The sequence below is a fragment of the Narcine bancroftii genome, chromosome 7 (assembly GCF_036971445.1).
Source record: "Narcine bancroftii isolate sNarBan1 chromosome 7, sNarBan1.hap1, whole genome shotgun sequence".
NCBI classification, from domain to species: Eukaryota; Metazoa; Chordata; class Chondrichthyes; order Torpediniformes; family Narcinidae; genus Narcine; species Narcine bancroftii.
This window is the reverse complement of record NC_091475.1, coordinates 172,422,517-172,449,641: the sequence shown is the minus strand read 5'-3', so window position 1 is coordinate 172,449,641 and position 27,125 is coordinate 172,422,517. Positions and strand designations below refer to the sequence as shown.

Sequence of the window (27,125 nt, the reverse complement as noted above, 5' to 3'; positions counted from 1 at the left end):
TCTACAATCATCTCCTTGGTTTTGTTTCGAGCCCAGAGGACCCCAAAACCCAGCAGCAATTGATATTCACCAAGACAAATAGTTAATTAAACAAAAGTTACTTTTAATTATCTTTAAACATGAAAACAGAGCAACAATTTAACCTATTACTATTAACTTAACTAACCTAACTTAACCCCTTTCTAATTCTAAGCGCACGTGTGTGTGTGTGTGTGTGTGTGTGTGTGTGTGTGTGTGTGTGTGTGTGTGTGTGTGTGTGTGTGTGTGTGTGTGTGTGTAAGTTCAGAAAAGTTCTTTGATTTACAGTCCAATCTCACTTCTCATTCCTCCAAGTTCACTGGTTGCAGGCAATTCCTATAGTATGCACAGAATTTAACATTTAAAAAGTTCACCAGGCTTTGGGACTTGAAAGGTAAATGGTTACCGCTCAGGAAGGTTCTTGTCAGGTTTCAGAGAGAAATTTGTTGTTCGCTGGATACCCACAACTGATTCCCTTTTAATCAGCCCCTTCAGTGTCTTGCCAAAGAAACTTGCCCCCTCAGGGTTCTCCAGATGATAACCTCTTTCTTTCAGGTCATCACAGAGTTCCTTTTTGTTTCTCTTGTTGTCTGTCAGGAGTCTGTACATTTTTCCCGTGTCTGCACAGGTTTCCTCTGTGTGCTCTGCTTTTCTCCCATCCTTCAAAAATGTACAAGGTTTGCAGGTTAATTATAAATAAAATAAAATACAGTACAATGCTGGAGAAACTCAACTGGTCAAACAGTGTACTTTGGTATGTGGTAAATTCACCAAATCAATTCATTGACAGAAAATTCAGCGATGTAAATTCACCTATGAGAAAAATCACCATTTAAATCACTGATGGAAAATTCACAAATGAAAAGTTCACTGATGAAATAAATCACCAACCATCGAATTCACCATGGAAAATTCACTGACTTCAAAATTCATTGAAATATTCACCTGTCATCTGGTCCACCCATTGCGGAGTTGAGATGTGTGCCAGGTCTGCCCTGTGTCTGGCGCACCCTCTCATCGACCCACCTGATACTGCAGATCTATCTATTGAGTGCACCCTCCCACAAACTCCCTACTGCAGAGCTCTCTCTTGGATGCTCACTTTCACTGACCCCAGACTGCAGAGCTCTCTCTTGGCATTTCTGGTGGGGGAGGGAGTGAGGGAATAGGGGAGGGGGATTGTTAGAGACCAGGACCGTGGGAGAGGTGAACTCACACACCCTCTCACTGATCCCTGACTGTAGAGCTCTAGCTTGGGGACTGGTGGTGGGGGGAGTGGAATCATTAGAGACCAAGAGCCACGCCCAGAGAATAGGGCAGCAGCAGCCATCCATGGAGAGAGGGGACAGGTTGTTAAGACCAGGATCACAGCATGAATTCAGCCCGAAACTGGCATATAGCTGTGCATTCCCATGAGGAGGGGAGAGGGAGAGGCAAACTCCCCTGTTGGCACAGGGGTGGGTAGGGGAAACTGCACAGGCAGCTGCGGGAGCATGACCTAAGGGGAGTAAGACCTAAAGGGACTATGATCTAAGGGGAGTTTGTTAGATAAATGTCTGCAGAAATTCCCAATGAACACCTAATTAAAAGCTTTAAATTCATTAAAATTTAAAACGCCATTTTATTCGCTTTTTTTTCATTCATTCAATTGTCGGTGAATTTGATGGTCAGTGATTTTTCCATCGATGAATTTGATGGTTGATTAATTTTCTTGGGGTGAATTTGAAAGTCGGTGACTTTTCTGTCAGTGAATTTGATAATTAATGAACTTTAATTGATGAATTGATTTTGGTGAACTTATCTGTAACCGTGTACCTTATGTCACAAAGATAAAGATACATAACCAAGGTTTTGGGCTTGAGCCCTTCATCAAAATACCTTGATAAAGGGCTCAAGCCCAAAGTGTTGGTTATGAATCTTTTATCTTGCTACATAAAGAACAATGTTTGACTAACTGAGTTTTTCTAGCATTGTGTTTTTACCTCAACCACAGTGTCTGCAGACTTTTGTGTTTTACATTTATAGGTTAATTTGTGTATTTGGGTGGCATGGGCTCTAGGCTTGGAAGGTCCTGTTACTGTGTTGTATGTCTAAAGAAATTTATTTGTAGAATCAACCTGTACTCACTTTATTGGTTGCAGCATTCTTTCTAATTCACTATTTTATTCCTGTTCTGCTGAGCACATTGGATAACTCAGGTTGACATTTAGATCCGCAGGTACAAACCCTTTTAAGTTCTATTGCTCTTTTTAAAGTGTGAACAGACTGAAACATTCAACATTCTTTGAAGGCACCAAATCTAAGTATGAGTCACCTCCTAATTGATGTTACCACATGCATATATTCCAGCAAAACTTGCTGATTATTAAGTGTAAAATAGGAACTCTTGTTTCCACACCGAAGAGGATGTGGAAGAGTTGAAGAGGATTGAAGGCATTGGGGTAACTTAAACTTAAGATGTGGAAAAGGATTGTTAGCACAACAACTGAATGACAACTGAGAACTTAACCAATCCACAATTTCAATAACTTCCAATGAATTCTGAACCAGGAGATAGTTTAATTACTTCAAGTATGCTTGCATACAATTTATGTAGCAGTTAGCATGAAGTCAAATCAGAAAAATGGAATCTCCTAGTGGGATCTCACACTGCTTGGTTTTAGAATACTTAGGAAAAAAGAGTGGGATCCATCATTAATAATTTATCTGTTTATATATCCATATCCTAGTTATGTTTTATAGATTTTAAAAAATTACAGTACAAAATAATAATGAACATTTGTTAGAGGCCAAGTCAACAATGTTGAACCTGCCTATAATTGGAAAATATTTGAGTACAGTATAAGCACTCTACCTTCTTGGCTTGTTCAAAAGCTAATCCCCTCATGGAATGGGAGCAATTTGAACAAATGATCATTTCTCAATCGAAAAGAGTATCAAACTCTGGATAAAAAGGCAACTTGCGGACCTCTGAAAAATCATAAAACATTGTAGCGTGTTGTGAGTGAGCACAGCGCAGAGACTGAAGCGGTAGGCTGTGGCTCAGGTATCACAACTAACTAGTTTTATTTGAATCTTGTGTGCAGCCTTTAAGCACAACTCCGTTCCTCCCCTTGCGCACCGGTGCTTGCGTCCCCTTGATGCAAGTATATATGAACCATTCTGGTCTGTACCGGAAGAGATGGTCTCATGATGCCATCCCTGCTGCAGCTGCCCCTCCGTCCATGTGTAACAAGTGGGGCTGATTTGGCGCTACAATTATGTGCGTCGCCACACGACCCCCACCCCCCCCCTCCCGATCCGGCATCAATGGTCTAGTGATGCATTGCAGGTGAGGTGTGCTGTTTTGGCGGCCGTCCTCTGTGCACTGGTGGTGGGACCTGTAACAGCTGGGACAAGTCCAAGTGGGCCAGTTTCAATCGGTCCATTGTCAACAGCTCCTCTTTGCCCTCAATGTTGAGAGCGATCGTGGATGCATTCCTGTGCGGGACTTTGTATGGTCCTTCAGAAGACCGCTGAAGGGGAGTCCTGTGCGGGCCTCTGCGCATGAATACATAGTCAAAAAAGGCCAAGTCTGGGGGTAGCTGCAGGGCGGTTGACCATATTGCAATGGTGGTGGCGCAAGTGAACCCAGTTTGTGCCACAACCTTTCATGGAGGGCTGCCATGTCAGTGTCCTGCTTGGTTGAAGGTGGGAGGAACTGAAATGGTCTTGCTATAGATCAGTTCAACAGAGGAGGATGCCGTACATATCCCTAGTAGCACCCAGGGTAGATCGTCCACCCAGTTGGACCTTTGGAGGTGTGCCATCAACGCTGCCTTGAGGTGGCGATGGAACCTCTTGACTAAGCTGTTTGCTTGTGGGTGGTAGGCCGTGGTACAATGAAGTTTTGAGAGCTCTGTCCACAGGGTGGAGGGAATTGGGCTCTCCCGTTTGTCATAATGTCTGCTGGTACACTAAAGTGGGAAAGCCAGATGGAGAGGAAAGCCCTTGCGCACGTCTCTGCAGTAGTGTCTAGGATGGGTATGTCCACTAGCCAACGAGTGCACCTCTCCACCACTGTGAGCAGGTAGCGGATCCTTGGGAGACTGGCAATGTCGATGTGTATGTGCTGGAACCTGTGGGAAGGATTGCACTCTCTCAAGGTACTGTATTCCATAATATTCAACTTTCATTGTGGATTTTATGTATGATGTTATGCCCCAAACCAGCAACAGGAGATGCAATACAAAAGAGTTAAATTTTAACTCTACATTTATTAATAACTACTAACAACATGATGTCTTACCCAAATTAACCTCACTGTAATCCTCTATAGTAAATATACAGATATATTTATAAACAGTGTTCATGGTGGAAAAAAACTCCAGATCATTACAGTCTGTGCCCAATACTCAAAAAAGATAAAATCCCCCAATCCCCAGGTCAGTCCGGTCAAGTAAGTCAGTCCAAAAACACAGTCCACAGAATTCAATCTCAAAGTTCAATGTTCAAGTTCAGTTCTTTAACAGATATCAAAATGGCATCAAATTGAATGTTGGAGAGAGAGATGACTGATGTTGCTTTGCAGTAAATTTATGAATCCTTTGACAAGTTTCTTCAGATGGACTTCCCTTGGTTCTTGAAGGGTGGTTTTTTAACCTCCTCACTGTCTAGGCATGTGAATTTTGCACAGCTTTGTATCCCTGGATGAACCCCCACCTTGTTCCACAGTTCTCAGTAGAAATCCATCTTTAAAGTTATAGTCCAAAAGGTCAGTCCATGGTCCATAACAATAACTTCAGTACTGTATAATCTTAAAATAGGATTATCTTAATCCCAAAACATACTGGGATCCAAGTCAACTTTAAGATATTAAAAGATTGCAAAAATAGGTAACTGTAAATATCCCTACACTTTACATTAAAAAAATTTTTTTTAAACAGAATTTTGAAGTCATTGGCAATATCAGCATTTATTGTCCATCGTTAATTATCCTTGAGAAAGTTGTGCTATATTGCCATGCAGTATTTATGACATTCCAATTAATAAATCAGATTGGGCTTTGCTGTTGCACCTGGTGATAATATTACCATTAAGCTAAGATTGCACTGCTTCCCCTCTAAACCTATCTTGTTTCACTGCTTCCACTTCTTCTTTACCTACTTGTCATTTTTCTCTTTTCCAAACTGTCTTTCAACCAGTCCTGCCTTCCATTAGCCTCGTCCACTCATCCCTTCCCACTAATAACCCCCTTGGTACCTACCCCTGTGACTGCAGGAAGTGCTACTCCTCATCCCTAACCACCATTTGGGACCCCAAACAGTCCTTCCAAGTGAAACAACAATTCACTTAAGAATCTGCAGGGGTCATCAGCTGCATCCAGTGCTCTTGATGTGGCCTTCTCTACATCAGAGAGACTGGATGCAGATTAGATCGCTTCACTGAACATCTTCGCTCTGTCCGCAGCAATGGCAGAGATCTCCCAGTGGCAAACCATTTCAATTCCATGCTCAACGTGTTTGTCCACAGCCTCATGTATGGCCAGAGACGACCTGTAAATTGGAAGAGCAACACCTAATATTCTGTCTGGACACTTTCGACCAAATGGCATTAACATCGACTTCTCAGGTTTCCATTCGGCCATCCTGTTTCCCTCTCTTCCCCATCTCTCTCCTTCCCTCCAGAGCTCTCCCAACCCCATCACCTCAGCTTTTTTTTTCTCTTCTGCCCTCCCACGTCTGGCCTGTGCTCCTCTCCCATTTTATTCAGGTGCCTGTCTGCTTTTTTGCTCATACATTGACAAAGTGCACAGGCCCCAAACCTTGGTGTGTAAAAAAAAAACTCCGCTTGACTTGCTGAGTTTCTCCCCTATTTTTGTGTAAGCTACAATCGCAGCGACTGCAGACCTTCATGTGGTGGTGCTATGTTTCCTCCATTGTATTGAGTTATCATTGTATATATGGAGCTGGCCTGCCCACAGATGGCTCATACCCAATGACTCCTCCCCCGTGGTCCTGGGCCATAAAGGTCGAGCCACCATCCCTACCTATCTTGGGATCTGGGTTCTTCTGTGTCCCTCAGCTTCTCTTTGTGGTTGCACTTGTTTAATTCGTTCGCCCCTCCCCAGCTTCTTTCTTACCCTCTTGTAAAGTTACTATCAATCTTGCCTACTTTAGTCTGACCGACCCATTTCTTTTCCGCTGTGGATGAAGTTGGAACATTATGCAAGAATCCCTTAATACCCAGATTCTCTTGAGGTGATTGACTCTTGCTGAGATTTGGGAATAAAAAGTCAATCCTGAGTATTCTGGAGGGTGCTAATAAAAATCCAAGTATCCGAGACACAGAACGGATATTTTCAACTCACGTATAAAGCGTGAAGCCGAAAGTGTGATGGCGCGCAATGAAACAGACTCCGTCCGTCCGTCCGTCGTCAAACGGAGATGAACAAACACCGTTGTTGTCGATGGGGTCTCAGAGGATTAGATACGTTCCCAGAATGCTTAGCGTTCGTGCGCAGGGACGCTCGCGGGCGAGCGTTTCAAAATGGCGGGCGATTTGAGAGTTGGGGCTGCTTGGGATTGTCAGTTAAACTGCGTGTGTCGGGTAAGTGGTGACTGCAGAAATAGGACCGATAAATTCAGTGGACCGATCTAATGCTTGCAAACGTAAATTAGCTTGCGGTTAAATGAATGTAGTAAAGCAAACAAGTTTACTGAAGGGACAAAAGTGGTGTTGTCGTTGGTGCTGACGAGTGTCCTCTGATGGTAAACTTTCCAAACTTGAAGCATCTTTAGTTGTTGCTGTTTACTCTTCGTTGATGTGATGAGATTTATTCGCTGATCCTAGATCAGGAAGAGAGAGAGAGATTTTGGAGTTTAGCATCGACAGGGTCCCGGCTCGAAACGTTGACCATTTCCCTCCATGGATGCTGCCTGACCCGCCGACTCCACTAGCTTTCTTTGTTCGCTCCAGATTCCAGCATTTGCTGTTTTCACATTTCCCTTGAACGGATGATAATACAGTGAGGTTTTTGGCAGGAATAGAACTGCAACATTAAGGCGCTTTAAAAACAATGGGTCCATAACTTTCTAAATAGCCATAGTATTAAGACGAAAAAAAAAATGGTTCTAAATCACTGGATTAGAACATTGGGCACTAATTTGTCAAAAGTAAATTGCAAGGTTTCCTGAAAGAAACTAAAGGGATCAGCATGGATCTGTGCAATTGGAAGGGTAATCAAATCAGTTGTGCATAAAAGAAATGACCAGAATGACACTTAAAATTAAGTTGTACTATAAGTTTAGAAAAGATCGAATTGTTCATTTTCTTGATCTTATTTTTTATTCAGCTCTGGTCTGGTAAATGGCTACCAACATTACCTTGTATCTGTTTGAATTGTTAATTTTGAAGTGTATTTGGTTAAGGTACATTTAATGGAGTGGAGAAACAGCATCCTATAGCAGAAGCATTGGTAACTGAAGTGTGCAGATTTAAAAATAATTGGTAAAATGTATTCTATTTTGAGCAAACGACCTGCTCTTGATATAAATGCTGCATTTGTATCCTTGCCCAAATATAATATGGCACACTATATCTTCCCATAATAGTTTATTATTCTGTAAAGATGTGGCAGGAAAGCAAGCCAATGAAAAGCCTAGATGTAATAATGTCCTTGTGCAAAGAGTTGAACAGGTCTGTACATTCAAATTAATTTAATTCTCTGTACACTGTTATCATTGAATAAATTATTGTAGATTTTAGCAAGGACAAATTTCTATAACTTAAAAACTTTTTAACAAACATTCATTTTGATTTTAGTGAAAGTTGTCATCTGTAAAAAAATTTTTCTGTGCAATGTTTTTTTGTTTTAAAAAAAAATGCTGCTGTACTTTATCTTGTCCACTTTCTCGAACTTCCATTTCCTTGTGCTTTTTAAAAAAAAAACCCCACCTTCTATTGATGTCCACTTCAGTTTTGAATGTACTACCAGGAGTACAAATGCCCATTGAAGTTGATAGTTACAATAAACTAAGCAGCTCATAAAAACAAAAGAGCAGATTAATAGGGAATTGCTGCTGCACCATCAGCACTGGTTTATTTCTGGAATAAATTGACGAGTGCTTTTTCAAAATTACACTATGTTTTGGGAATGAGCAGAGAAAGATGACTTGATCTGCTTGAGGAGCTAATGACAAAGGGTCAACAAGGGCATGGTTTAGCAAAGTAAAACTAAAGATGTGGTAAGAATGGGTAATATTGTTGAAGATGAAAGTAGACAGTTTGGTGTTAGAATTTAGTTCAAATAAGACGTCAGTGGGATGTTTGATTTATTCTTCAAATGTGCTAAGAGAAAGCAGTGAAGTTTTTCACTTGATAAAAGAGTTTAAGTTACCTGATCTTAAAGTACTTATTAGTGTTTTCCCCATTTGTGAATAGTGGCAGAAAATTAATTTATGGTTCCATTATTTTTAATTTTGGCTGAGTCAGTCTCTGGGTTTACTGAACCTTGATGGTCAGTGGTGATATTCACTTCTTTAATACTTTAGAGGCAACTTTGATAGTTATTAGAGCAACTTCTTTCTAATCCCTGATCACACCCACAACTACAGTTGTTTCTTGTCACGATCAGCAAAATGTCCCAGAATTGATATTCGGGAAAGCTCTCCGCGCACATGGATAATTTTAGAATGAGGTTTCCTGGTGCTTGATAAAACCCAGTGAATGGTTCTGGGTTCATCAGGTAAATCACTTTTGCAGAACTATTGTCAGTTGAACATAGAACATTAGAGCACAGTACAGGTTGTTCATTCTAAAATGTGCTGACCTATGAAAACCTGCTCCAGAACAATCTAGTTTTTCCCTACCTCTAATTTTCTTGCACCCACATGACTATCTAAGTCTTTTGAAAATCCTTATTCTGCTTCCCTCCATTACCCTTTTGGCAGTGCATTCCAAGCACCCACCACTCTCTGAATTTTTAAAAAAAAACATAACTTACCTCTGACATCTCCCTAAACTTTCTCCCAGAAGCACCATAGTTTAGACTGATCTATTCTGCTCTTTCCCTGATAGCACCCCATAATTTTTTTTTTTAAATTTTTTATTTTTCACACCATAAATCACATTAGCCATGATATACACTGTTTCTTTTTCACACATATACAGTGACTTTTTCTCCCCCCCCCTTTCCTCCCAAACCACCCCCCCCTTTCCTCCCAAACCACCCCCCCACCCCCCCCCCATCCATTTTAGGTATACAATCTAGGTTGCATTAAGCCAGTCAGACGATGTTGTCATTCAACAAAATTACACCAGAAATTCTACTGAGTCCATTCTTTTCTTTCCTTCTCCTTCCATCAACTTAGGTAATGTTTGTCCCCGGTAGGTTTTCGCTATTGTATTTAATGTAAGGCTCCTATACTTGTTCGAATATTTCAATATTATTTCTTAACCTATATGTTATTTTTTCTAATGGAATACATTTATTCATTTAAATTTAGTAGTTTCTTCCTTTTAATTTGGTTATGTATTCCATTAATATTTAAAGACATATAGTTCAGCGTAGCCCTTTTATATTTTGTTTATCTTCTCTTTCCGTTTTTCCATCATTACCTTTCCTCCTTTTCCATTTCTGTTTTCTTATTTTCAACTCTTTATAAGACAACATTCCTACAACATCCAACATTTTCCTTATTCTCCTATTTCTATCTTATTTATCCCCAATCTCCCCTTCACCTCCTGAGTTGTCCTTTATCCCTTGTCGGACAACCACATCTCCCCTCTCCATTTGGATTTGCGAATCCACTCGCAAGCGTCAACTGATTTTGCAGTGACCGCTATTTCCCCCCACCCCGCCTCCCCCAGAAAAGATTTCACTTTTCATATGTCACAAAGGTCACTCTTTTAATTCCCTCCTTATTCTCTCTATTCCATTACCTTCCCTTATTAATTCTTGTCTATACTATCTATATTTTCCTCTAAGTACAGATACATTCATGTATGCTCATTGTCTCTATTCACACTTATACCTCTTTACCCGCATACATATCAATCGTGATCATTTTTACTCTCATTACCCGTCTTCATCCCTCAGTCTTTTTCTTTGGCTTGGCTTCGCGGACGAAGATTTATGGAGGGGGTAAAAAGTCCACGTCAGCTGCAGGCTCGTTTGTGGCTGACAAGTCCGATGCGGGACAGGCAGACACAATTGCAGCGGTTGCAAGGGAAAATTGGTTGGTTGGGGTTGGGTGTTGGGTTTTTCCTCCTTTGCCTTTTGTCAGTGAGGTGGGCTCTGCGGTCTTCTTCAAAGGAGGTTGCTGCCCGCCAAACTGTGAGGCGCCAAGATGCACGGTTTGAGGCGTTATCAGCCCACTGGCGGTGGTCAATGTGGCAGGCACCAAGAGATTTCTTTAGGCAGTCCTTGTACCTTTTCTTTGGTGCACCTCTGTCACGGTGGCCAGTGGAGAGCTCGCCATATAACACGATCTTGGGAAGGCGATGGTCCTCCATTCTGGAGACGTGACCCATCCAGCGCAGCTGGATCTTCAGCAGCGTGGACTCGATGCTGTCGACCTCTGCCATCTCGAGTACTTCGACGTTAGGGGTGTAAGCGCTCCAATGGATGTTGAGGATGGAGCGGAGACAACGCTGGTGGAAGCGTTCTAGGAGCCGTAGGTGGTGCCGGTAGAGGACCCATGATTCGGAGCCGAACAGGAGTGTGGGTATGACAACGGCTCTGTATACGCTTATCTTTGTGAGGTTTTTCAGTTGGTTGTTTTTCCAGACTCTTTTGTGTAGTCTTCCAAAGGCGCTATTTGCCTTGGCGAGTCTGTTGTCTATCTCATTGTCGATCCTTGCATCTGATGAAATGGTGCAGCCGAGATAGGTAAACTGGTTGACCGTTTTGAGTTTTGTGTGCCCGATGGAGATGTGGGGGGGCTGGTAGTCATGGTGGGGAGCTGGCTGATGGAGGACCTCAGTTTTCTTCAGGCTGACTTCCAGGCCAAACATTTTGGCAGTTTCCGCAAAGCAGGACGTCAAGCGCTGAAGAGCTGGCTCTGAATGGGCAACTAAAGCGGCATCATCTGCAAAGAGTACTTCACGGACAAGTTTCTCTTGTGTCTTGGTGTGAGCTTGCAGGCGCCTCAGATTGAAGAGACTGCCATCCGTGCGGTACCGGATGTAAACAGCGTCTTCATTGTTGGGGTCTTTCATGGCTTGGTTCAGCATCATGCTGAAGAAGATTGAAAAGAGGGTTGGTGCGAGAACACAGCCTTGCTTCACGCCATTGTTAATGGAGAAGGGTTCAGAGAGCTCATTGCTGTATCTGACCCGACCTTGTTGGTTTTCGTGCAGTTGGATAATCATGTTGAGGAACTTTGGGGGACATCCGATGCGCTCTAGTATTTGCCAAAGCCCTTTCCTGCTCACGGTGTCGAAGGCTTTGGTGAGGTCAACAAAGGTGATGTAGAGTCCTTTGTTTTGTTCTCTGCACTTTTCTTGGAGCTGTCTGAGGGCAAAGACCATGTCAATGGTTCCTCTGTTTGCGCGAAAGCCGCACATATCAATCGTGATCATTTTAACTCTCATTACCCGTCTTCCTCCCTCAGTCTATTTTTGTAATTGTTCTGCAAATTTTCGTGCTTCTTCTGGATCCGAGAATAGTCTGTTTTGTTGTCCAGGAATAAATATTTTCAATACCGCTGGATGCTTTAGTATAAATTTATACCCTTTCTTCCATAAAATCACCTTTGCTGTATTGAACTCTTTTCTCTTCTTTAGGAGTTCAAAACTTATATCTGGATAAATGAAGATTTTTTGCCCTTTATACTCCAGTGGTTTGTTGCCCTCTCTTACTTTTTCCATTGTCTTCTCCAGTACCTTTTCTCTTGTAGTATATCTTAGGAATTTTACTACAATAGATCTTGGTTTTTGTTGTGGTTGTGGTTTAGAGGCCAATACTCTATGTGCCCTTTCTATTTCCATTTCTTGCTGTAGTTCTGGACATCCTAGGGTCTTAGGGATCCACTCTTTTATAAACTCCCTCATATTCTTGCCTTCTTCATCTTCCTTAAGGCCCACTATCTTTATGTTATTTCTTCTGTTATGGTTTTCCATTGTATCTATTTTTTGAGCTAGTAGTTCTTGTGTCTCTTTAGTTTTTTTATTAGATTTCTCCAATTTCTTTTTTAAGTCTTCTACCTCCATTTCTGCTGCTACTGCCCGCTCTTCCATCTTGTCCATTTTCTTTCCCATTTCTGTTAAGGTCATCTCCATTTTATTTATTTTCTCTTCTGTGTTGTTTATTCTTTTTCTTAAATCCTTAAATTCCTGTGTTTGCCATTCTTTAAATGACTCCATGTATCCTTTAATAAGAGCAAGTATATCCTTTACCTTGCCTTTCTTTTCTTCTTCTATTTCCCTGTACTCTTCCTCTTCCTCTTCTTCTTCCTCTGGGTTGACCATCTGTTGTTTCTTTGGTGCCCTTTCCTCCTCTTCTTTCTTGTTTCTATTGTCTTCTGTGGTCTCTTCTTGCTGCAGGTGTTCTGCAGTTGTCGTTGCCGGCTGTGGAGATCGACTCCCCAGCTGGTCCCCCCTCCCGTCGGTGTGTTTTTTTTCATTCGCATCGCGAATGCGCGAAGTATCGCGCATGCGCGGTTGCGCACTTTTACTCGGCTCTGCGAGCCATTTTTGTAGTCCATTATTTACCGACCTGAGGGAGCGGGTTTCTCTCTCCGCAGCGGGCCTCTTCGGACAGGTAAGGCCTTCACCTTTTTCCTCCTTTGTCTTCTCTTCCTCTCTTCTTACCGTTGCTTTCGATTTTTCTTTTTTTGTCGCCATCTTCTTTCCACCTTTATACTCACTTTTCTGTAACTTTTATTTCTGTGCCTTTGTGTTTTCCTTTGTTTTTCCCAACTTTTCTGGAGAGGGCTGGAGTTCACCGTCCGGCCACTACTCCATCACGTGACTCCCTCATAGCACCCCATAATCATGTTATTCTCATCCACGTATCTCTACAGAGATACTGTAAATGGTCAGTAGACCAGATGGCATCATTTGCAGAAAGAAATTGCAGTTTCAGTTTGAGTTAACCAAGAAAGTCTGCCGATAATGGGGTTGAATACAATATACAAACGTGCTGGGGAAATGCAGCAGGCTGTGCACTATCTAAAAGAATTAAAGGGTAACCAATATTTTGGGCCTGAGGTCGTTGTCATGTACGAGCAAAAGATGTGCCTGAATAAAAACGATGGGGCAGGAGGAGCTGAGAGGAAAGAGGAAGGGGCAGTGTACTTTCATAATTCCTTTCAGATTTACAGCAGCTTTACTTTTTGCTAACTATTTGCTCTGCTACTTTTTAAATTTTTGAATTTTTTGGTGTTGCTTTTTGTGATTTTATTTAATACCTGATTTAGATCTTCCCAAAACTTTTTCACTTTCTCACATGCACAAATTGCATGTACTGTTGTTCCCGTTTCCTTCTTACATCGAAAACATCTATCTGATAATGTTGGATCCCATTTTATTTAACTTTTGGGGTGTGATATATAGCCTGTGTAACCAATTATATTGTATCATGCGTAACCTCATGTTTATTATATTTTTCATAGTTCCAGAGCATAACTTTTCCCATATTTAAATCTTTTTCCCACTTTTGTTTGGGTTTATAGCTTATTTCATCATTTTCCTTCTCTTGCAGCTTGATGTACATGTTTGTTATAAATCTTTTTATTATCGTTGTTTCTGTAATCATTTATTCAAAGCTACTTCCTTCTGGTAATCTTAGTCAGCTTCCCAATTTGTCCTTTAAGTAGGTTTTCAGTTGGTGGTATGCATACGTTGTTGGTATGCTTTATTGATTCTTTTTTTTTCTGAAACTTTTTTGTTAACATAACATCATATCAAATAATCCTATTTAGTGATCAAGTCTTAATTGAACATTACATTTATTCATATTGGTGATATTCTTGAAAACCATTAATTGGTTCTGCCAATCCACATTCACCACTCATCCATTAATCCAGGAGAGTTGTGTTTTGTAAAATAATTGAGGGTAAGATGATTGAATTCATCACGAAGGTAAAACATTCAAGACCACTAAGGTAAAATATTCAACGCACTTGCTAGAAAATTAAAAAATATATAAAATGGATGTAACTTGGTTAGAATTTTAATTTTTAAAAAAAATTTTGCAGGTAACTACTTCTCTTTGCTCAATTGTGAATGGATGGGACATCAAGACCTAAAGTTTTCCGCATGATCCAGCTCGTTTGATGGAGACTTCGGAAATGTCTGCAACAATTAACAATCATGGACAAAACTTCTTGGATGAGTGGACAACAAATTCTACTCGTGCAGGAGTAATATTGAATCCTCATTTTTGCTTCAGTGATGTGTACACCTCTCCTCAAGAGTGCAGAAGCAGAAATGACTCGTTCACTACAGAGTTTGCTCCACTTCAGTTCTCCAACAATAGCAGCTGTTTCAGCTTGGATTCTCTTCAGAATGAATCTCTTTTGGAGAAAGATATAATCAATGAAAACAAACAACATGGTTTTGAAATAAATGATTCAATTTCTTCAGATCTTTGCCCAAATATAACACAGCACACTAACTCTTCTCAAAATGGTTTATTATCCTGTAGCAATGTAGCAGAAAAGCAAGCCAGTGAAAGGACCGTATATAATAGTATCCTTGAGCAAAGACTCGAACAGGTCTGTGTATTAAAAATAATTTAATCCTCTTTTGTACATTTCTATTGAATAGACTACTACACAAAACTGAAAGATCAAAGTTTAGTTAGGAATGAATTTATAAATCTTTGCCTCAAATTGTAAACTTTTGAGCATCTATATTGATTTTACAGTGAAAGATGTCGACTACATTTTCTGTACAGTTGTTTTTGTTACACATTTTGTGCAGCTCTCCTTTTTCTACTTCACTTTCCCTAACTTACTCTTCCTCATGCTTAAAAATCCCAGTTTCCATTGATGTCAATCTCAGCCATTGGTCAGAGTCTGCTACTCTGTGTACTTGATGGAAAAATCTCAGCTAATGTTTTGGTGGAATATTGAAAGTATGACATGTTATCTGTGGTGCCTGAGGTCCATCTGGTGCCTCAGGTTATTTAATGAACTGTGAAACTGTTGGAGGAAGAACTTGTGAATATCCAAGTCAATGCTCACACTACAAAAAGCATCACTAAAATACGTTGTGGTAAATTATGTTTGGCACATGCAAAATGGCTGATAGATTTTCTGTACCACAAGAGTGTACAGTACTTTAAAACTAAATAATTGGCTGTAAAATTCTTTGGTATGCTTTATTTTTAATTTTTAAATTAAAAAAAAGTTTTCACACTATGAACCATATCAATCAAAATACACACAAACATTTCCCTCTTGAATATACACAGTGGCATTTTCTCCCCTTTTTACCCCCTACCTTCCCTCCCTCCGTCCCACCCCCTCCAAACCCATTAAACGTTCAACATATACAATAAAACCATTAAACAATGTCATCACACAATGAAAATAAACAAGAAAATTGTGTTATCTACTTTTACACAGGTCATTTTGTCGTCTTCTCATTTTATCATTTTAGGGGGTGGAGGTCTGCGGTAAGCCCTCTCTGTGTTCCATGTACGGTTCCCAAATTTGTTCAAATAATGTGACTTTATTTTTAAAATTATGTTATTTTTTCCAATGGAATACATTTATTCATTTCTATGTACCATTGCTGTACTCTCAGGCTCTCTTCTGATTTCCAAGTTGACATTATACATTTTTTTGCTACAGGTAAGGCTATCATAATAAATCTTTTTTGCGCTTCATCCAGTTTGAGGCCTAATTCTTTACTGCTTATTACTTAGAAGAAAGATCTCTGGATTTTTTGGTATGTTGCTTTTTGTCATTTTACTTAATACCTGATTTAGATCTTCCCAAAACTTTTTCACTTTCTCACATGCCCAAATTGCATGTACTGTTGTTCCCATTTCCTTCTTACAGCGAAAACATCTATCTGATAATGTTGGATCCCATTTATTTAATTTGTGGGGCGTGATATATAGCCTGTGTAACCAATTGTATTGTATCATGCGTAACCTCGTGTTTATTATATTTTTCATAGTTCCAGAGCCTAACTTTTCCCATATTTAAATCTTTTTCCTACTTTTGTTTGGGTATATAGCTTATTTCATAATTTTCCTTCTCTTGCAGCTTGATGTACATGTTTGTTATAAATCTTTTTATTATCGTTGTTTCTGTAATCACTTATTCAAAGCTGCTTCCTTCTGGTAATCTCAGTCTGCTTCCCAATTTGTCCTTTAAGTAAGTTTTCAGTTGGTGGTATGCAAACATTGTTGGTATGCTTTATTGATTCTATTTTTTTTCTGAAACTTTTTTGTTAATATAACATATCAATAATCCTATTTAGTGATCAAGTCTTAATTGAACATTATTTATTCATATTGGTGATATTCTTGAAATTTTTTGACATGAGAATGAAAGAAAATGGAACAAAGGAAATGCAGGAACTTTACATCACAGTGGGAAGCCATAAAAACCAAAACAAGTTAAATCACCTATTTTCTGACTAAATATTTTAATAGAAAGCACCCCGTAGGAGAGGCTATTGGAAATGAGAATGTAGGATACAGATATCCCACTTATTAATTCACACATTTATTATTTGTCAATCTAGAGCATTTAAAAAAAAATGTAGCTACGAATCTTGTTTTGCTTTAAGTTCTTAATTGGTCACATTTAATTTGATGATTTTTTAAAAACCTGATTGATATAATTTTCAATAAAATTTTAAAAATTAAGATTAACAAATTACAGTGTAGCAATAATATTTTGGGCAATGATAATTGTATCTAATTTTGTATTTTTTTTGAAGTTAAAAGAATGGCAACAGGAAAGACAAGAACAATTGAAGAAACAACATCTAGAGCAGCTCCAGCGACTGGTAAATGAACAACAAACGCGACTTAGTCTTGTTGGTACACAGGAATATACAGGTGGAAAAAAAATTTCATTCTACTAGATGTAGATTTAGATCTGTTATTAATGTAAACAGACTTGTAAAATTCAATAAAATATTATACAAGAATAAACAAAGCATATACAGAAAATTGGTAGAGTACACAACATATATAAAAAATTAAAGAACACAACAAAATTGTTCAACACATCCCTGTTATAAAAGCACAACTTGTAATTTTATCCCAAAAAGCCCTCACCTGTTTAATCCTGTCTGTGCTGGAAATCTGGTTTTATATTTAGAGAAGAGGAAAAGAAGAAGAAAATGAGTGAAGAAAATAGCCCTTAGTTTAATTAAGATTCTGAAAATAATCCAAGAAAGATCCCCATGCCATTTGAAACTTTTTGTTTGTATTACTAACTTAATATCAAATTGTGTCTAGATTGAGAAAAAAAACATAATATCCCTCAGCCACTGGGCATAGGTAGGCAGCAGCTTCCCTCCATCTTATTAATACTGCAAGTCCAGCCAAAAGAGAGGACAAGGACAGAGTATGACATTTGATTGGAGTTAAATGAACGTTGTCTTCTCCAGTGGTACCAAAATGGGCAACTAACGGGTTTGTTCTAGATTTAAATTGAGGATTCGGGACAAGGTTTGGAAAACATCTCTCCAGTATTTTTCAAGGCTGGGATACATCCAGAACATGTAAATAGGGGAAGCCTCACCTCTCTTACATTTGTCACAACAGGAATCCACATTTGAGTAAATATGAGATGATTTGAATTTGGACATATCCTAATGCAAGACTTTAAAATTGCAACAGACAGTGACAGGCACAGAGGGAAGAAAATATAACCAACTTAAAATTGAATCCCAAACCTCATCAGTCAGTGAAAGGTCTAAGTCCTGTTCCCAGGCAGTTTTGATTTTTTTCAAGAGGGGCGGGTATTAAACCTGCCAACTTATCATAAAAAAAACAGCGATTAAACCTTTGCATGAGGGTTGTAAACTAAGAAACATATCAACAATATTCGTACCAGGGAAGTTTGGTAACAGAGTGGAGAAAATGCCTCATATCGGTGGGGGGGGGGAATGAGTATTTGGAAGTTTGAATTTTTTAGAAAATAGTTCAAATGATGCAGAACTTTTATCGATTTTAAAAAGATCTTTAAAATGGATAGAAGAGGACTTGAAAGATGCAAACAAAAATGTTTTCTGAACTGAACCCATACTCTCACAGTATACTTGATGACCAGATTTCCTGATAACCAGATTATCAATTAATTTATTTAAGGAAAGAGGAAGTAAGGATACAAGATGTGCTGGAATGGGAAAGTTTTTTTTTACAGAATTCAACTTCATTGCTACCCATAATGGATAGTCATCTTGGTTATGAAAGTATAACTAAAACGTAAGGTTGTGTATATTGGCCACCTAGAAGTAAAATCTGAAATTAGACAGTGCCATGCCCCCATCCCTTTTAGATTTTTGAAGATGAACTTTATTTAGTTTAGGGTGCTTACCCTTCCATAAAAAGAACAATATAACAGAATCTAATGAGTCAAAAAAATCAGTATATATAGGAAAAAATATTAAAAAATTTAGGCAAAATATTAATTTTGATAGTTAATTCGACCCACCAAGGATGTAGGCAGGGGTGACCACTGCATTAAGCACTGTTTCACATGTTTTAACAAAGTGAGAAAATTTTATTTTTTTTAAAAAAGACCTGTTTTCTTGTGTATGTAATACCAAGATAAGTAACTTGTGCAAATCAATCTTAAAAGGAAAGTTAGTATACACTGATGCAAGTTTATGATGCAATAATTCACAAAATTATTCTAAATTTTGTTTATATCCTGAAAACTGACTGAATTGGGTGAGTAATGACAGCTTGCGGGGTAGAGAGGTATCAGGGTTTGATATGAAAAGCAAGAGATCATCCTCACAACTTTGGAACACAATTGCTATGGCTCTATGGCAGTGGTTCTCAACCTTTTTCTTTCCACTCACATACCATTTTAAGTAATTCCTATGGCATTGGTGTTCTGTGATTAGTAAGGAATTGCTAAAGGTGATATGTGAGTGGGAAGGTTGAGAATTGCTGCTCTAGACCCAATTGTTACTGAAATATTTTGGTTGAGAAAAATTGTCATTGGCTCATTTCCTTTGGAGTTATGAAACCCTGCACATAATGAGTCAATTAGGTACGACTAAAACAGTGGTTTTTCAAACTTCCCACTCACATACTCTCAAATGAACAATGTGGTCTTAAAAAAATTACATACAATCACAAAATACATTCCTTTATTTTATTAAGGTCAGACTGAAGTTATCCATGAGAAAAGTTCTGCATCAACTACTTCAAGTGAGCTTTTAAATGTGCATCAAAGTAATAAGGATTCTACAGATCCAACACCTGTTGAAAGCATGTCTGAAAAATCTTATTCTAATGGTCCGCCATCCTTTGCAAAGCTGGAAGAACGGTAAATAAGAAACTACACCAAGTTTCAAATGAAAGCTTATTGTGCCATTTGCATTAATAATTCGCTTAAAGTTTAATTTGCCACTTAATTATTAGAATGTTATGATCGTTGTGCATTTTTTGTGTACTTTAATTAAACTATTTTCAATATTTTTATAAGCAGACATATAACCTTTCCAGATTATGAACCTTGCTTTTTTTTTGGCAATACAAGAATTCTACAGATATTGTCTCTCCTTGATAGACCAATCAAACCAGGAATCAGTGGAGGAAAGGAAACTTTTGAAGAATTCCTTGACAAGCAGATGAGAATGGAAGAGCAGAGACTGCAACAACAGCAACTTGAACTGAAACAGTCACTGGTATGTATTTGAACAGTAAAGCTATCATTCATAAAATTTAAGTGTACTATTTGAGCATGCCATGGTTACTATAGAAGAAACGGATAAATAATTTATTCAATGGGATACATTCATCTTTGAGGTATGGTGTTCTATTGAATTGAAATAATTCTTTGAATGGTATTTAGAAAGAAAATCAAGCTAATTACATTGAAAATTAAGTCTATTCAGGAAGCTATTAAAAGAGTGGAAAAAATAAATAGCAACTTCTCAATAAAAATTGGATAACTTAAGTTTAATTTAATTAAATGCAATTAAATTTAATTAACTTGGGAGTTGGAAATAAGGCAGTAGTTTGAGCAGTCCAGTGCGCTGGTTGTAGGAAGTCAGGGACTGCATGTTGTTTCTGATGACTACACCTGCAAAAGATATGTCCATTTGCAGTTCCTGAAAAACAGAGTTAGGGACCTGGAGCTTAAGGAGGCAGATGTAGTGATTGGAGTTTCAGGGAGGCAGTCACCTCTAAACGTCAGAAGACAGGTAACTGGGCGACTGTCAGGAGAGGGAAGAGTCAGACATTGCAGAGCACCCCTGTGGCCGTTCCCTTCAACAAGTTTTAGATACTGTTGGGGGTGCGACCTACAAGGGACAAGTTGAGGTGGTTACGTCTCTGGCACAGAGGCTGGCCCCCTGGCTCAGAAGGGAAGTGGGGGAGAAAAGGAGAATGATGGTGATTGGGGACTTGTTGGTTAGACAAGCAGATAGGAGGTTCAGGAGACAGGGATGTCTCTGATCGAGTTCATAGCATTCTGGAGGGGAAGGGCAAGCAGCCGGTTGTCATGATCCACGTGGGGACCAATGACATAGTTAGGAGTATAGATGAAGTCCTGAAGAGGGAATATAGGGAGTTAGGAAAGAAGTTTAAAATGTAGGACCTTCGGGGTGGTAATCTCAGTATTGCTGCCTGTGCCACTTGCCAGAGAAGGTAGGAACAGGAAGATGTGGCAGATGAATGCATGTCTAAAACTGGTGCAAGGGGCAGGGGTTCAGGTTTGTGGAACATTGGGATTTCTTATGGGGAAGATCTGATCTCTACTAAAAGGACAGGCTGCACCTAAACTGCTATATGCTAGCAGGCAGGATTACTGGAGCTATTGGGGAGGGTTTAAACTAGTTTGGGAGGGTAAAGGTAGTCAGCTAGAGGGTTTGAAATGTATCTATTTCAATGCTAGGAATATTAGGAATAAAGGGGATGAACTTGGAGGATGGATCAATATGTGGAACTACAATGTTGTGGCCATTATTGAAACTTGGCTGGAGGAAGGGCAGGATTGGCTGATACCTGGGTTTAGGTGTTTTAAAAAGAATAGGATGGGAGGTTGAAAAGGTGGGGGGGTGGGGGGGAGTAGCATTTCTGGTCAGGGATACTATCACAGTTGTGGAAAGGGAAGATGCTACAGAGGGAGTGTCTGGTGAGTTGGTGTGGGTGGAAGTTGGAAATAGGAAGGGACCTATCACTTTTCTGGGAGTAGTCTGTAGGCCCTCAAATATCCCTCGGGACACTGAAAAGCAGATAAGCAGACAGATTTTGGAATGGTGCGGGAAATATAGGGTTGCAGTTATGGGTGATTTCCATTTCCCAAATATTGACTGACATCTACTACTGCAAAAGGAATAGATAGGGGTTAATTTTTCAGGTGTGTACAAGAACGATTCTTGGCATAGAATGAGGACCAACTAGAGGTGAGGCCATACTGGATCTGGTTTTGAAGAATGAACCTGGTCAGGTGGTGGACCTCTTGGTGGGGGAGCATTTTGATAAGAGCGACCACAACTCCCTTAGTGATCTAAAAGGATACAAACTCAAACTGGGGAAGGGGTAATTATGAAGAGATGAGGCAGGAACTAGTGAGAATAAATTGGAAATATATTTAAGGGTAAAAGCACAGAAGTAATGTGGAGGAAATTAAGGGACCGCTTGAGCATGGAACCAGGAAAAAATGGTAGGAAAAGGGAACCATGGCTAATGAAACAGGTCAGACAACAAGTCGAGAGGAAGAAGAAAGCATACTTTAGATATAGGAAGCAGGAAACAAGAAGGCCTCAAGAGAAGTATATGGTAGCCAGGAAGGAGCTTAAGAAAGGACTTGGGAGAACTTGAAGGGGGCATGAGAAGGCCTTGGCATGTAGAATTAAGGAGAACCTCGAGGCGTTCTATACGTATGTGAACAGAAGGATGACAAGAATATAGGTGGGCCCGCTAAAGGATAGGGAGGCAACATGTTCCTGGAGGCGGAGATGGTTGGAGAGGCCCTAAATGAACACTTTGCGTCAGTATTCTCAAGAGAAAAGGATCTTGATCACGGTGAAGTTGAAATTGAACATCCCTGTGTACTGGACAATGTGGAGATTAAGGAAGAGTTGGATCTTCTTAAAAATATCAAGATTGATGTCTACAGGGCCGGATGCAATATATCTCAGGCTGCTGTGGGAAATGAGAGAAGAGATAGCTAGGGCAGTAGCTATGATCTTTGAATCCTCTTTGACTGCAGAGGAGGTGTTGGAGGATTGGAGAATTGCAAAAGTAGTCCCCTTGTTTAAAAAGGTAACAAGGAGAATTGTAGACTGGTGAGTTTTATGTTAGTGGTGTCTAAATTAATGGAGAGGATTCTTAAGGATAGGATCCATGAGCATTTGGAGAAGTACAATATACTTGAGGATAGTCAGCATGGCTTTGTGAAGGGTAGGTCCTGCCTCATGATTCTAATTGTTTTTTTTTTAAGTAAGTATCAAAAGAAATTGATGAGGGTAGGGTAGTAGATGTGGTCTTCATGGATTTTAGCAAGGCTTTTGATAAGGTCCTCCATGAGAGACTCATCAAGAAAGTCGTGAGTGACAGAATCAGTGGAAAATTAGCTGTATAGATTTAAAAAAAGCTTGTAGGAAGAAAGCAGAGAGTAGTAGTGGAAGGAAAGTATTCTGCCTGGAGGTCAGTGATTAATGCAGTGCTGCAAGGATGAGAGTAGACTTGATAGAAGTCTACAAGATTATGACTGGTGTAAATAGGGTGTACAGCCAGCACCTGTTTATTAGGGCATGATCAGCAAACACCGGAGGACATGTGTACAAAATGAAGGGAGAGAAATTTAGTGGAGACTAATTTTTTTTTATACACAGATTTGAGGGTGCCTGGAAAGCCTTGCTTGGGTTGGTGGAAGCTGCAACATTGGGTGCATTTAATAAACTCTTAGGCAGATACATGGATCTAAGAAAAATAGAGGGCTATGGGGTAGGGAGGGTTTAGTCCTTTTTTAGGAAGTGATATATGGGCTGAGGAGTCTATACTGCTGTATTGCTCTATGTTATTGGAGGACAGTTACAAATTCCATGGAATTGATATTTGCAGAAGAATGAACACAATTGCTTCCATTCAACTTTGGTTTTGAAATGATTAAGTTGGGGAAAAAACTAATCTTTGCCTCTTTTCTAAACACTTGCTTCTCGATCAGATTTAGGTAGCTTTATTATTCAAGATGTATGGGAACACTCCATTTGTAGATTCCCCAGCAAGACAGTGTCATGATTTTAAGATAAAGGAAGAGCAAGATATTTTAAAGGAGCTACTTGAACAACCTTCACTACTAGGACTAGCAGTTCAAATTGGCAGCTATTCAAAGGCAATTAAAAATTGCAGAATAAATGCTTTTCTTGCTGGTCATGCCAACATCTCAAAAGAATATAAAACATTAAAAATGGACAAATGTTGATATGAAAGAACAATTAAAAGAACAGCAGAAAATACCATATATGCTGGTGTATAAGATGGTCCTGAACATTAAAAATGTCATTCCAAAACCAAGGGTTGACTTATCTTCTCAGTATAAAATCCAAACCCTAACAAGTCTCAGCATTCCCCCGTGCTGTTTAAAATAAGAACCTTAACAATGAAGTTTCCCCCACGGGGTCCATCTGCCCAGTCTGACTGCTCTTGACTCTGTACAATCTTTCAAGGAGCTGACAGTGGTTTATTTTAAAATATGCTAATAAAATTTAACCCTAACTGTGTAATTTGCTTTTAAAATATTGTGAATTAGTACTGTATATTAAATGTGCCTAGCAGCATCACTCCACTGGTCAGTGGTAAGTGCCAGACTTGGGGTAGTATTGTACAGCGAGTATGACTCAAAATTCAGGGGGTCGTCTTATATAGTCATCTTGTACGCAGGTATATATGGGAAGTATTTTTTAAATCTTGTCTCATGGAGACCTAATTCACATTAAAAGGGTAGATTTTGCTCCAGCAAATTAAAAAGTTTCACAAATAATTTTGAAATCCTTTTAGCAGCTGAGTCACTGGTTAAACTTCTCATGCTGACAATGAAAGTTGTGTCTGGTATTTAACACCATTATGATTCTTTTAATGACTAGATTTGTGTTGCTTGCATTGTTACTTAACCTTTTTACTCCTGAGAAGTTTCAGTTGAAAATGTGAAATCACATTTAGTATGGTTTTTAAAATTCAATGTATTTTTCATTTGCTTTTTTTAATCCAATAATTCATTCCCTTGTATAAAAAGTGAAAAATACCTAATTTGACTCTGATACAAAAATAGAAAATGTCTGAAATGTATAATTTGGGCAAAAACAGCATAATTTCAGATCAGAAAAATGCTTCTGGTGAAAATGTTCGATATTCTCTTTTTTCATCACTGCTGCTTTGTGTACTGGATATCTCCAGTATTTTCTTTATTTTAAAATGTTCCAAATCTGTAGTAATTTGCGTTCAAAATTGATTGATTAAACTAATTTCCTGCTTCCTACTTCATTTATTTCTAAAATAATTTGTTGAATGATTTGACACTGGTTGGACACTGATGCCCTATTGACTTCATTGGCTCAAATTTCCAGCAACTTCAGCACTGCTGATGCTTTATAATCTGACAAGTGAGTGGTGGAAGAATCCAGCAGATGGGGCATGCTGCAGAATGCTATTTTATCAATTCTGGCTGATTTTTTTCCCCCATTTGATATAAAGCACATTGGATATTGTTTCACATTTGGGGAAAGAACTAGAAATGCATTTTGTAATTGAAACCATCTGTTTGAAGAAAATTTTAATCAGGAAACTGAATTGAGGTTGGGGGAAACTTTCCTTAAGATGTTCAAAAACGTATCGGGGGTTTAGGTCAGTTGAGTGTAATTGGGCTAAAAGGGCCTGTTACCATGCTGTACATTAAAATTTAAAAGACAGTATTGATTAAGAATTTAATGATTACCTAAATATATTGTTATTATAGTTACATCCAATATTCTCTGAAGATGATGGCAACAAAAAAAGAAAGTTTTTAAGGTGTGGTGAAGGGCTGGCAAGATTTTCAAAAATCAAATCGAATAATCAAGCAACTCTCAAAGCTAATAAAGGAAGAAACCTAACTAACCAGGATTCTGTAAGTTCAAAGAAGATCACTACTCAACAGATGCAGCGCAAAATGACACAATTAAACAAGAGAAGCTATAATATCAGTTCAACCAGACTTGTTAACAAACCAAAGGCAATTGGTAAAGGAAAGAACAATACTGCATTATATGTTAAAAAAGTAGCTGTCTTAGGAAATTGTAACGAGGATGATGTCTTCCAGTCAGCTGTGCAGGGGGAGGAAATAATAAATGTATCAGAAAGTTGTGTTCAAGATATCCATAAAACTGGGAGTACAAATGTAGTTCAGGAGTATGAACAAATGATAAAACAATTTGGACAAGGCAGCAAAGCTTTACATCAATCAGCATCTGTTTGTGAAGATGACAGCTTGCAGAACAGTTCAGAAAAATTGTTTCCTTTTTTCCCAAACGATGGAGCCACAAAAAGGCAAGAGAATTCATTTGAGATGTCATTTCAGAAAAAGATGGAGAACTGGAACAAGGAAAATGAGAAGGAAATTGTTGAATTGAATGAGTTTGAGTTTTTGGAACAGGCAGCTGAAGAACTTTCCTTCTCCAGTAACTCATCCCTTGTGCTAAAAATGGTACATCATGATTGGCAACATAGTAAAGATCGCAGGTTGTCTTCTACCCCAATAAAATCAGTTCAACATAATCAAATGTTTGAAAGTTCAAGTGGCCCAATAAACACCAGAAATATGCATAAAGGAAATGTTGATCTTAAAGCAAACTGTGTTGAATTGGAGGAAAAGTTTGAAAGTGTTTTTAATCCACTGGCCAGTAGTGAAGCTGTAGTTCAAAATGTTGCATCTGATTCACAAGATCAGTGTAGTATTTGTGATAGCACTTCAAATTCAGAGTTAGATTCTACAGTGACAAATGAAAATAAAACACAAAAGCAATCAGTGATTTGTAATAGTGACAGAGAAGATGATCCTAAATTTATGTGTGGAAAACAACCTGCAGATAATCTTAACAAGGACAAAAACATGGACACAGATCTTGACTTGTCATCTGATGATGATGATGAGTATGGTATAAAAATGTTGACTGTGATAGAAAATGATAAATATCATTTGAGCCAGAAAGCAGATTCCCCTTTCTTCAATATTGAAAGCAAAAGTAACTCATCTTTGCATCAAGAAAAGGTGGCATTTGATGATGAGCAAACCTGGATTGACCAAGAAGTTGGATTTGTTAAAGAAGAAAACAGCTCAATGAAGCCTGTTCATACATCTGTATTAACAACTCCGAGTTTCTATTCTAATAAAGTTATGGAGGACAAAGTTATGAGAAGAAAAATTGCTTCTGCAAAGAAAGGAGAGGCTGAGAGTGAAAAAAAATTGAAAAAGTTTGAAGAATCACCTCCTACATCTGATCTAATGGCAAGATTATTTCCTTCACTGAAACCCAAGGCAAAGCCTAGGTCTCTACAAGGGCTGGAACAGAAATCTGAAGCCATGAATGACAAAGAATTAGGTAAGTATTTATTTATTTTCACTTTAATACAAGCTATCGCTGTTCTTAAGATTGAGAAACTTTTTTAGAAAAAAAATTCTGTTCCTCCAGGTATCTCTAATCCAGAGAAGGGATGGGCAATCTTCATCTTTCAAAACTGGATTGAAAACAATTTCCTAGCCATGATACTTTATATCCCCCTCAGCTCCTTCAATTCTCTTTCAGTATTTTTAAACTTTTTTTTTGCTTAGGGATTTTATGATGTGTACTCATTGGTGATGTGGTGAGTCAATGGTGATAGAGGAGTTGAACAGAAATTTAAAGTTTCAAATGACATATACATTAATTATGAAATATAAATGATCTGTCAATAGTTCAATCTTGTCATTTCCACAGATTGATTATAGCTCTTT

The 27,125-nt window shown here is 38.8% G+C and overlaps 2 protein-coding genes across 7 annotated transcripts in view; one reads left to right on the top strand and one right to left on the bottom strand.

Moving 5' to 3' along the window:
• Window positions 1-6,478, bottom strand: part of mphosph8 (M-phase phosphoprotein 8) — a 112,170-nt gene extending 105,692 nt beyond the window's left edge. Inside the window, exon 1 of the mRNA XM_069891331.1 lies at window positions 6,368-6,478. The gene's annotated coding sequence lies outside the window, so the exon portion shown is untranslated. The remainder of the gene's footprint in view (window positions 1-6,367) is intronic.
• Window positions 1-27,125, top strand: part of cpap (centrosome assembly and centriole elongation protein) — a 106,154-nt gene that overhangs the window by 18,212 nt on the left and 60,817 nt on the right. For 2 of the 6 annotated variants that reach the window (XM_069891324.1, XM_069891326.1), the window contains exons 1-6: window positions 6,521-6,606; window positions 14,199-14,717; window positions 16,903-17,023; window positions 19,310-19,475; window positions 19,719-19,836; window positions 25,113-26,733. In XM_069891324.1, the coding sequence (XP_069747425.1) occupies window positions 14,277-14,717; window positions 16,903-17,023; window positions 19,310-19,475; window positions 19,719-19,836; window positions 25,113-26,733 (2,467 nt within the window). In that variant the 5' untranslated portion in view covers window positions 6,521-6,606; window positions 14,199-14,276. Of the gene's footprint in view, window positions 1-6,520; window positions 6,607-7,616; window positions 7,696-14,198; window positions 14,718-16,902; window positions 17,024-19,309; window positions 19,476-19,718; window positions 19,837-25,112; window positions 26,734-27,125 lie in introns of those variants that run through there. The other 4 variants (XM_069891325.1, XM_069891327.1, XM_069891329.1 and 1 more) reach the window with 4 other exon arrangements.